General features: G+C 36.6%; 1 protein-coding gene across 3 annotated transcripts in view; it reads right to left on the reverse strand.

The window, feature by feature from the left end:
• Positions 1-814: 814 nt before the first annotated feature.
• roraa (RAR-related orphan receptor A, paralog a) overlaps positions 815-12,934 on the reverse strand; it is a 310,863-nt gene continuing 298,743 nt past the window's right edge. For all 3 annotated transcript variants that reach the window (XM_058767479.1, XM_058767478.1, XM_058767481.1), the window contains 5 exons: positions 12,614-12,746; positions 10,416-10,523; positions 7,663-7,773; positions 7,423-7,535; positions 815-6,242 (listed from right to left, as the gene is read on the reverse strand). In XM_058767479.1, coding sequence (XP_058623462.1) covers positions 6,078-6,242; positions 7,423-7,535; positions 7,663-7,773; positions 10,416-10,523; positions 12,614-12,746 — 630 coding nt within the window. In that variant the 3' untranslated portion in view covers positions 815-6,077. The remainder of the gene's footprint in view (positions 6,243-7,422; positions 7,536-7,662; positions 7,774-10,415; positions 10,524-12,613; positions 12,747-12,934) is intronic.

The following is a 12,934-nucleotide window of genomic DNA, read 5'->3' on the forward strand; positions in this document are numbered from 1 at the left end:
TCCAAAGAGCTGAATAAAAAGGTACATGATCGACTGTCCCCATTTTAAGATCAGTAGCAAACATGTGACGTAAAAATATGTGACAACCGCAAACCGTTCTCTGCTTTCCCCCCCCCCAAAGGTAAGCAGGAGCAAAATCCAACCCGTCCTGCCCCAGCCCTTGTGCCCTCCCCTTCAGCTCAACAAGAAATAGAAGTGTAGTATGCATCATTTTACATACACATATGAACACTTAAAATACATTGCATTAGTCATTTTGTTTCATAAACGTCAACTTAAAACCTAATTGGCAGGAAACAACAGGGAGAACACAGAGTGGATTGTCTATTGTCCGCCAGTTTGTCTCTGCAAATATCCAAACGGGGTTCGCGTTTAACATCCAACCAGGGTGCAACTGACTGGATGCAATGTCCCATAACCACGTGAAGTTGTTCAGAGGAAAAGAAAAAGTAGCTTTTGAGAATCTCAGAAAATACAGGACATCACAGAGACAAGAAAATGCTGTTTCCATGGCTATAAACAAACATGAAATGCCTCATTTACATACAAAAAGAAGGCCAATGAAAAGAAAAGTCGGTAACACAAGACAGAATTCACCTACGTGTGCAAACACAGTCATTTGAGTACGTAAAAACAAAATGGACGAATAGAGTTTCTGCATCCTGGACCACTGAGAGGCACTCAGTGTAGTTTGCTATGTATTATTGCAAGAAGATTCTGCCTTGCTACAAAGATAAAAACAGGAAGTTTCGCACAAAACTTCGTACAACCACCTTTGTCCTGTACAATTTATAACACTTAACCATCGTGTGTGTATGTAAGTGTAAGTGAGCGGGAAAAAAACGAATGTTTACAAAGCGTGTTTTTAAAAAAAAAAACTGAGGGTAGAATCAACAAAAAATGGAGGGAGCCAAAAAGCGGCAGACAATCCGGTACTTTATCGCGTATTTAAAGTCCTTCCAGCGCCCAATACAGAAAATAAGCACTGGATTAGAAACAGTTTCGAAACAATCAAAAAGAAACAATACTGCTGCTTCTTCCATTTTTTTTAAGCATGAACAATCATCATTGTTGCGAAAAATTCAAAATTGCGACGTTTAATAGAGATTTACTTAGCCGATACTTGCTAATAATCTTAAAAGTGGGAAGGAAACAAGCCACGTCCCAAGACTAGCACACTGATACAGGTACTTGCTGGGTATTCGAAAGTAAATTTACCACTATCATTATCTTTATTGTTATCATTATTATCATTATTATTATTATTATTATTATTTATTGAGTCCTAATATCAATAATGCATCAATACTCAGTGAAATGAATGGACTAAGAGGGTGGCCTAGTCTATGAATCCATAATTTTTGTTCACAAAGTAACTTACCTAGCACCACACGTCAGTATAACACAAAATTTAATGTCCGCACACCCTACCGCTAATCGAACTAAGTCTAAAAGAGAGAAGTATACTCAAAACAGAGATATTGTACAGCATGATGTGTCTGATAAAACAGATAAATATTTGCACTGAGCAGGTCTTAATAGCAGTATTTTCTTCTTACCTATACAGACAGAAGTTACAAAGTTACTTTTATACATGTGATCGATAGAACATTAAATATTGTGAATTAAAAGCCGAAAGGAGGACAGGGAAACGTAGCTGTACAGTTTACAGGCCATTTGACGTTCATAGTTCTCCACCCGAGAACAGAACTAGTCAATATACAAATAAAACAAACAAACAAAAACATGACAATCAGAGAGCGAAAAAACCCAAAGCAAAAAAATTTTACGCGATAAATAAGAAAATGTATTTACATGCAGATGTTCAAAAGCCTATGCACCATATATTATTGCTTGACATTCGATTATGGCTAAAGAGTTTTGTTTTTGTCTATTATCTAAACATAGTTCACTTTTAATAACGCGTCAGCTGTGCTTTTGGAAAAAAAATGCAAGGGAAATGATTGACGTAATTCTTAGTAACACTTCAACCTTCAGATCGAATGCTGTCGCGAGCATGACACGTTAAATCCGCTGATCGGAATCGCGAAAAAAACCTGTAAATGTGCCTTTCGTTCGAACGTGAGTGCATAGGCCTTGCTGCGTTTGCATAACTCTAATCGAAATTAACATCGAGGTGCAGTGTGTCATGCTTGTACAGCCTCGTCAAGGGATTCTAGCTCAGTGCTACTTAAAACATTTTAAATCATGGGAAAAAACTTAAGATCTTACATACAATTCACCATCTCACCCTGCTGCGTCTGATCTTTTAAAGCCTTGTCTGGGGGTTTGACCTTAAGCAAACATTACAAATAGCACAAACACACACATTTCCGCTTGTACACGCTCTCGCATCCACATTCGGACGTATATTGCTTCTCACATAGATAAACAAAGGAAAACCACAGTTGAAAAAGAATTTCGTTAAACAATTTACAAGGAAAAATGTATGGATCTTCCACCAATAAGAAAAATGCAGGACTTTTCTCTTCACACGTCTAAAATACCACAGATCCGGAGGTGTTTAAGTACCTTTGCTTGTATTAGAAAAAATAAATTTGTCCCAAAGTTCTAGCCCATAGCATATTGCTTTAAAAGTCTAATACAAACTACACTGACAAAATACGACATGCAAAAAGTGGTAAAACGTGACTTTACTACAGCTTTTATGGTGTTAGAACTGACTTGAGGATCATTGGACAGGAAACAGCAAAGCTTGTTCATCAAGGGGACTCCACAGCAGTGGTTACCCTGTAGAAACCCGTATTTGTCACGCGTGACAATTCGCCCGTGCGAACGTCTGAAGGTGGAGCAAATCGTGAAGAGGTATTTGGCACATAGACTCAAACAATTATGAGTGACGATTAGAACAAATCCCCATCCAGAGAAAAACAAAGCTGGAAATTAGCGTAGCACGCTTGAGGTTGTTATCTTGCTTTGTTGGATTTTCGGGAAGTTGATCTTGGAGCTCACTGGGTGATTTGATAAAGCCAGTAGCCTATGGGGGCGAATGAATGAAATGACACGTTTTGCATTGTTTATGATGTACTGCCGTCTTCTTTTGACTTGACAGCAATCATGCTAGTGAATGACATGGTACGACAAGAGCCCGTAAATTTTGAAATATGAAAAATGAGGTTTAAAAAAATGAACTACAGTAACAAATGAGCGTTTGTTCCCATTTGTACTTTAACATCATTACCAGGTTGTTTTGGGTTCAATTCTGTTCCTAGTGAGCTTCCTTCCTGTCTGCTATCTACTTAGGTGGCATCCTCCAAAATAGAACCTTCTAAGTGACTGATTTGGATCAATCTACATAGACAACAATTCTGTATGTCACACAAATAGCTCTCCTTATGAGTAACACATGGGTTGTCTCTGCTTGCAATTGATTCCAATGGAGTTTTATGTTAGCATGTTGCTATGCTAAAAGCACAATACTTCGCCCATAAATTTTGGGTAAATATGACCTTTTTAATAAGATTTAACTATTATTTATTAATTATTTTCAGTATTGAATTAAATATATTCAAATCTTCGACTCCTACACCATGCTGAAAGAATTTATTTTTATTTATTTATTTTTACAGATTTTGTTGTAGTACATTCTGGGATTGCCTTAAAATTTGGCCCAAAACTTTTACTTTCCAGTCTTTTGAGACTGCTAAAATGCTAAGTAGGCAGCTCACTAGGATTTGGAACTGATTTCATTATCCCTGCTCAATTATTATTCAATATTACTCTCCCTGAGCTTTGTATTACACAAACTGCTGATTTACTGTATAAAGAACTAAACATGAACCTGGATTGTCAATTACAGATTGATGTATTGTAATTAGCAGGACTTCTTGGGGATGCATTGCACAAACTCAAATTTTGTCAACAGTAGTTATTGACACAATTATGATAAAAACGCTATTTATCTGTACCGAACATGCCATCAAGATCAAATTATAGAGTTCTAGATGCAACATAGAGCTGACTAACGTGTTTAAGCTACCGACTTCAGAATTGAGTTAGACAGACTCTTCCCTGAGGAAAATACTTTGTGTCATGGGGAAAAGAAATTACATGTAGCTACCAAGATTTCTCAAAATGTCAGTTAGCAGGTCATAGATGTGATCTGTGAAGTTTTTTTTTTCTGGATTATATTGGGATTTTCTAAACGCCACAACATAGTTTTACTGGAATGTTACAATACAACAATTTTTTTTTCAGACTCAAAAAAGCAGGAAAGACCACTATGGCACATTCAAGAGACGTACAAACGCGCAGCACACAACAGTTAGGTATTCCAAAAAATAGCACTATTACTACCATTGACTTGTTCTTTGAAAAAGACAAAAAAAAAAATCATTAAAAACACACAGATTCTAATTATTGCAGGATTAAGTGCTAATATCATCCTTCGTTCTTTCCCTTTTTCTTTCATAGGCTTCATAAGCACTGTACAATGTTACAAAAATAGAGGATTTCAACCAGACAAGGCTTTGAATATTTCTGTTTTCGTCTTTTTTTTTTCCACTCTTACGTTCCCGACGAACGTTGTTGCTGGGCAAAGACCCTCACGAGAGTCAGTTTAAGGAAGATCAGCCGTTCAGAAACCAGATCGGCTTCCTCCACACATTCATGTGGCGCACCACCACTAGATGGAACCAATAAACAGCATGTGCCGTGTGTGGAAAAGGGTCTGTTTGCATTCAACAGCCCTTTAGACCCGGTGTGCTTAGGTTTTCATAATGGTGGCAGACAATGAGTGTTTGCTACAACCCCACCCTCCCTCCCCCCTTAGATCACGTGATCCACCTTTACCCAGCACCAACCTCCGCCTCGCGCAAATAAATACACAAACACGCACGCAAACACGCACCCACCCTCAGCAGCGTTAGGGTTTCCAGCACTCGTTCTCCATAACCGTGGTATTTATACATGCAACACATCACTAGGTAAATATACAAGTCTTAAATTAAAGAAAGGTGCAAATAAAAGTGCCTTATCAATTTTTCACAATTAATAATAGTCTAGCTACTAATATCATACATGTTATTTAAAATAGATTCTATAAACATTAATTTTTTTTTTTTTCGTATAGTTTGTACTTATGATCGTATACCCTGTAACACGTTAGAAAACAGGTGGAATGGACCCTTGCATTGCATCGATGTTGGTGGTCGGACCGTTACGTTACGTTAACACCGTTCCGGAGAGGGACTTAATAGCAGATGGCCTTAAACAATATCACTAAGCAACTATGGTAGATGGAGTCTCTGACGGCTAAAAGTAATCGCGACTAGAATTACCAGAATTCTACGTTGTTCCTTCTTTTTTTTTTTTCTCGATTGTCCGTAGAAAGGTGCTGTTTTGTGTTGACTCCACATCACACTCCTTCTCTGTATCTCTCTTTCTCTCTCACTTTGTAATCTTCTTCGTTCGGTGCTGGTTTGACATCCCAAAAAAGGAAAAAAAAAATCCAAGTGCACAGGGAGGAAGAAACTAACCACGTATTTTTCTACGTAGACTTTTTTTGGTGCTACAACAACTGCTGGAACAGTTCGGATAATCGACTTTTTGATCGCAAAAAGGGCTTGGCTTGAAAAAGGCTTGTGTGTTCCTCTTCCGCTGGATTCCAGGCGAATGCTCACTGGGAATCGTTTTTCCGTTTTGGAAACGAGTCAAAACAATTTATGCTGAGCGTGACAAATCACCATGGGACCGTTCGCGAAAACGAACGCGTGGACTCTTCAGGTTCAGCCAGAGAGAGAAAGAGAGCGAGGGAGCGTTTGGGAAAAAAACAAGTGTCTTCATCTTCTCATCCTCTCCCCTGGGCTCCGAGTCCCACCTGTGTCAGTAAAAGGAGGGAACAAACCCCAAAAATAAACCGCTAGAGTCAAACCCAGTCCATTACCTCCTCCCCATGACAAAAATAATCACAACGAAAAAAGGGGAAAAGTGTGTGTGCAGTGTGTGTTGTCCGTCCAGGTGTGTGTATGTGCAGGGCACTGCTAAAGTGTCTCAGATTTATGCTTGACATTCCCCACGGTGTGAATTCCCCCGTGTGGGGTGGGCGCGGGGAAGCGCTACCCATCAACGGGCATGGACTGCTCAAAGTCTGATCCGAACAACTCCTTGTACAAGGGGGGGAAGTGGGCGCGGACAATGTCTGGGTATATTGCTTTGAACGCCGTCAGCTTTTCCGTATGCCGGCTGCACAGGGCTCGCAGCGTGGAGACTTTGCATATCAACTGCAGAAAGAGAGAGAGAGAGAGATTTTAATTTGGTGGAAAGGACCCTGTGGTACTGGGTCAAAAGGCAAAAGGCAGACCCTCTAATCCGCAGACACAACACAGATGGTTCCAGGTTTTTCACATGACATTAGCTAATCTTTCGGCCGCCAGACCAAATACAGCTTTGTGGATGAAGTCATAAATTAAATTCAAATTAACCCTATTTGCTTTCTCAATAGATGTCCCTGGTCCTATAATGCAAATGATTTAAACACGGGGTCTGCAGAAAATTTACAAGAAAAAACTATTTTTTAAACTTTTTTTCTCAAAATGTAATTTCACAACTGTCAAATTAGTTTACCACAATATTATTTAACAAATTGAATATTATGATTATTTCAGTGTGGTTATTGTTAAGTAAAACTATTGAAAATAGTTTTCAGTGATTGAAAAAAAATAAAAAAATAAATAAACAGTAAATAAAAATATTAGATGAAAAATTTCAACAAAAAATGTAAAGGTTTTTTTTAACTTGGCAAGTAACTGAAGTATAAAATAAGTTTAATAAGTATTAAGATTACTAAAACTAAAATTGAATAAAAATACAATGAAGCTAAATAGAAAAAAAAGCTAATAAATATGACAAAAGCATAATAAAACTGCTAAAACTAAAATAAAATAAAAAAAACCAGATATATAAAAACACAAGCTACAGTAATTATAAATATCAATAAATTCTATAATAGTATATAAATAATGCTAAAACAACACTAATTTAATTATTAATCATTTATTCTATTTGCAGCCCTTGTTTTTAACAGAAATAGACAAAACAAATCTGTTTATTCATTTATTTATTTTTTGGATTTATACATCTAATTTTACTGTAATGCTTGACAGGTTTATCTGTAAAATTGTAAACAAAGTAAATATTGTCACTATAAATATTTTTATAATTTGCTTTGGTATAATGACAACATAATCATTTGATTTAGAAAAAAAAAAATCTTTATAGAGTATAATACCACATTCACATATTATAAATTAATATTTAATAATTGTAATATTTTACACAGTTATTCGAATAAAACAATATAGAAATACATAGGAGTACATAAAAGAATATAATATATAAGAAAAGAAGATTACAGATGATACATCTATTGACATCATATCCTGTTCCTTATGTGGACAGTACCTTTGTCAGTATGCCGTCCTCTCTGTGGTTCTTCTGTAGAACATGTTGGAGGGCCAGCTGGATCTTCTGCTGGAGTTTCTCCACCTTCACTTTCTCCTGGAGCCAGGATCGATCTAAACACACACATGAGCATGAGGATGAGACACTTTCACATATACGATCTGAGCTGTCCCAACACCACGAGTCATTTTGAAGGTAAACAAGGGATTGTGGGTAATCTATGAGTATGCTTTAACACACCTGCAGACATCAACACGAAGGCGGAGAACAGGGCGATCTCGTCTTCAGAGAGGTGCATAGAACACAAGTTTTTCCCAAACTCGAAGACAGAGCCGATCAAGTCGTCGCAACCTGTCACCGTGGAGACAGAGAGGAAAATAAGACGATGAGAAAAAAAAAAAAAGGAGTCACAGGCAGCTGAGAGAGCAGTAGACAGCGTCGGGTAGATACTTGATCTTTTGGCATGAGATGTCGGGGTGGCGCAGAGGTAAAAACAATACAATCCTTCAGCATTACAGAATGATTTTTCCCGCCACATTTTTTCCCCTCTCCAGGCTAATCATGCTTTGGCGAATGAGAGGGGTTACATAACCATGACTGGGGTCACTAACAACACTGAATAAAAGCCATGACTCAGAGCTCACGCAAACACTGGGAGATAGTCTACAGCAGCAGTTCTCAAACTTTCCAAGCCAAGCACCACCTAGACACAACAATGTTCCCTCTAATTTTGAATGCAAGCATTGGGACTATAGCAACGTTCCATAATTTTCAAATGTGGAAAGATTGCACTAAATCCAAACACAAAAAACCTCACCGTAGTCACATTTAGAAAGGATTGTGCTGTATTTGCATGAATATAAAAATTTGCAGTCCACTTCAAATCCATGAATAGTACATATTTTTAACGTTACATTAAATGAATTATATTTTAATATTTTAAGAAATAATAAATAAGTTAACTTAAAAGTTAAATCAAATTAAAATCTGGCTTTTTCCATCAATTACAGCTTGAAAACTCGAAAAACTATTTAATATAACATTCATGAAGTGATGTTGGTCTTAGCTGCACAAATCTATTTTAGACTTGTAAATCAGTCTTATTCTAGAAATTAAGCATTAAAAATGGCAAATAATTTAAATAAGATGTCCAAAGTTGTGTCGAATACTATTTGTTGATGTATTTCCATATTTTCTAGAAGAGTCACACAAAAGTAATGCGTATTATAACATTATATTAAATATTTAAATATGTAATAGTATACGATTTAATATAACTTAATTAGAAATATATATATATATATATATATATATATATATATATATCTATATATATATATATATATATATATATATATCTATATATCTATATATATATCTATATATATCTATATATATATATATATATATATATATATATATATATATATATATATCTATCTATCTATCTATCTATCTATATATATCTATCTATATCTATATCTATATCTATATATATATATATATATATATATATATAATTATATATTGCCTTTTATATCAATCACAGCTTGAAAACTTGTTTCATTTTTGTTGACATTGTTAGACACATACATCTATATAGACTTGTAAATATTATTCCATATTTTGGGGAAGAATCACACTAAAGCTAAAACACACAAACACCACAGTAGTAATATTTACAAAGGATTGCACTGTATTTGCATGATTTAATATGCAAATGTTGCATTCTGCATCAAACACATAAATAATAAATATACTTTAGATGATTTTCCTGTCTGTTTAGAATCAATCTCGCCTTTTATATTGATTGCAGCTTGAAAACATTGTTGAACACAGTGCCTATTAAGTAATAATGTGAGTTTTAGATGCACAAATCTATATCAGACTCATAAATAAATCAGATATTGGAAATTAAACATTGAACAATTATAAATAATTTAAATAAAACATCCAGAGTGTGTTGAGTACCACCTGGGGGCACTACGCCACAGTTTTAGTTTTCATACCAGTTTCGGAGCTACTGGTTTAAGCATAGTGAACACATGCAGGCTTATTAAATGCGCTACAGATACGACAGGAATAAGATATTGCGGCCGCTACAAAGCTGAGGACGTCCGTGTGAGATATGACTGAATGTTGTCTTGCAGGCTGACATCTTTATGTCTAGATTTCTCATATTTGTGTTTGTTTTGGCATTTGGACAGCTTTCAGCCCCAAAAAGGTTTCCAATGTGAGTGCATAATGACAGAGAAGAGATTTCACTAATGTCACGGCATTCAAACATAAATGCTATTTGCTTACTCTAGAAAAATTCTACGCCAGGCTACGGCTGCGTGGATGGCGGGTTTGATAAAACACTCCTGGTAGACACTCAATCTTGCTTATGCAGTTCCAGACGCCCACTATACGCAGCAGCTACAGCCGCGCTACTGCAATCCAAGCAGCATCCTCAGCGAGGAAAGTTTAACTCCAGGTGTGGCGGATATGAGAAGCTGGTGCCGACCTGGTGGGCTTTATTTGCTTGCGTACACACAGGGTCCAAAATTAACACACAAGTGCCAAATGTGAGTAAAATTGCAATTTTATTTAATAAAAAAAAAAAAAAAAAGGCTTTTCATGCATTCATATTACCGCTTTGTATTTACAATATTTATTTAAATGTTATATAAAATATAGTTAATTAGTTAGGTGTATAATTATTGACAATGAATTATATAGATATAATTATTATAATGTTTTAAATAATATCGTTTTATTTATTTGCGGTGGCAGATTTTGGATCCTGCACACAGGTGTGTGTGCAAAACAATTTTGACGTTGCTTGCAGTTAGGCAAATTGGTTGGGTTCTGCCCACATTTGAATGCCGTTGCCATGTGTGAATGTCATTTCGAACAAAAAGGACACAAATAAGCAAAACACTCTCTTGTAATATTCCAAACACAGAATTTCCCACTTCACATACCAAGTCCAATCAGGTTTCGTAACTCACCTAATGACTTAAAGACATCAGGCCCGGCATACTTTCCGTCAAAATAGACTGTGTTGTTCTGAGGGTCGAAGGCACGGCACATTCTGACAAACACCACCTCCAAAGAGCCTACGCACAGATGAGAAAGAAACAAAATGTGAATTTATAATCAAAAACAAGAAATTCTGGAGGAATATGCATGTTGCATTCTCAGCACCGCCACAAGGGGTGCAATAGCAAGAATTTGTGTAAACCGTAATAAGTTTCCTCATTCAGGTCAATTATTGTGATGGCTGAACAACAATTTGATGAGAATCTTGCTCCGTAAGTTAGCTAACTAAGCTAAGCTAATGTTTATAGTTAGCAACACATGGTTTAATAGACATTGTTGCAGTTTGTTATGTAAAGTTTGTATTTGCATATTTGCTTGAAGAATGCTTTTGTTCATAAGCAGTGTGTTTATATCATAATGAGATACACTAAAAACCAATACACTACATAAATATGTGACGATAAATGCTTCTGACTGCATTTTCTTTTCACAGTTTTTACATGTTGCATTCTCAGAACTGCCACAAGTGGCGCAATAGTGAGAATTAACATACATAACCCTAATCCTTTACTGTATAATCATTACTGTAACGGCGGAGCAACATTTGAAGAGAATCTTGCTCAGTAAGTTAGCTGAATTTATCTAAGCTGTCGATGTTTATAGTTGGTTTTTTTGGGGTTTTTAAGATTTAAATTTGCCGTTTTTATATCTTTATTTTGTTAGGACCGTAGTTAGACAGGAAGCGAAATGGGAGAGAGAGTGGGGGGGACAGGATCGGGATTCGAACTCGGGACACCTAAAGCGCAACGGCGCTACATTTCGGCGTTCTGCCCACAAGGCTATTGGCACCAACGTCAATGTTTATAGTTAGCTACATGAATAATGATACAGATATTTGATGCTAGGTTTGTTATTTAAGGTCAGTATTTGCATTCTGGCTTGAAGTATGTTTCTGGCCATAAGCAGTGTGTTCATATCATAACAAAGAGCAGTATCGTAAAACACAGCTTTATTAAGTAACCAATCATCTGATGTTTTTGAGCAGTGCTGTGTGTGTGTGTGACTCAGGTGGAGTGTGTTGCTGTTATTGTTGTGAGTGGGAGCAGTAATTCTACAGCGGAGTGCTTTGGTGAGCACAGGCTTAGAGGATAAAAGCCACGTAATAGAAGCCATTACGGAGCTTTAGAAAGATGCCGGTGGTTTAAAATGTCATGTCAGGAGAGAGCGCTCACTCAGTATTTTGTTAATAATTTTGGTCGGGCCTGGAACAAACAGAAACACTGAAAGCTGTTGGGATCATGATGGGGATGGGGTGTGAGTGTGATGGAGCACTTTGGTCCATTATTTGTGAGAAGATAGTGTGCAGCAGTGGATATCATCTCAATAGTGCCTTATTTTTCAAAGAGCTGACAGATCGTCCTGATACAGTTTTTCTGTATACACAAGAGATACTGAAGCACGGCACCTCCTGCTGTGTGACATCGGCTGTGTTCGGAATTGAATACTTGCATATTGCTTACTGTGCAGTATAATATTTTAAGCAGTATGTAAAAAGTGTGAAGTATGCAATAATAAATACTTCAAAGAGTAGTATTCTAAACCGTTTAAATGTAAAAATGCCTTAATTAACACTTTTCAAGAAAATATTACCTTCATTCATCATTCATCACACCAAAAAAGAGATCAAGGTGAACGTATTGCATTGTGGGATAACTAGTCGTATACTATAGAAGCCTGTTTCCGCCATCGAATAAAAAAAAATCAATAAAAAGGTAATTGCGTCTTTTTATCTCACCTTTCAGACTTTGTTTCTTGCAATTCTGAAAAAATTTTTGACAAAAAATCTGTATTGCCAGATACGAACTCAGAATTGTGAGAAGAAAACAGAGATATAAAGTTTATATCTTGTGATTCTGATTTTATCTCACAATTCTGAGAAACAAAGTCTGAATTGTGAGATATAAGAAAAAAAAAAGTTGCAATTACACTTGGTGGAAAAGTGCTTCTGTGGTATACTGGAAATTTTGGCCAATGCACACTGTGCACATACTGCTAGTAGTACGTTATTCTAAATGTAGCCACAGGCACTGCAGCAAAAGGATTATTTGTGTTTACGCCTGTAAACAAAGCTGGGATTGGATGATGGTGATGTGAACACACACTTTACCTGCTTTGAGAAGCACTATCTGATCATTCTGACAGAGCTCCATGAAGCCGTCGATGCGCTTGGCAAACTCCACCACATACTGAATGGCCTCTGTGATTTTAATGGCACACAACTGCCACATGACTTCCCTGGGCTGAGGAGAAACAAAAGACACAACCAGTTTCAAAAAGCGGCAATATTCTTTTGTAGCAGTTTATGTAGACGTGCGATGTTAGTCAAGGCTTCTTGCACCATAAACAGTCTTAATTCACCTTTACATGACCATTTTATACCCTCTCAGTGACCCTTAGAGATAAATGCCATTTGATACTGTGCATTTAA

The sequence above is a fragment of the Onychostoma macrolepis genome, chromosome 25, assembly GCF_012432095.1.
Source record: "Onychostoma macrolepis isolate SWU-2019 chromosome 25, ASM1243209v1, whole genome shotgun sequence".
In the NCBI taxonomy this organism is placed as follows: domain Eukaryota; kingdom Metazoa; phylum Chordata; class Actinopteri; order Cypriniformes; family Cyprinidae; genus Onychostoma; species Onychostoma macrolepis.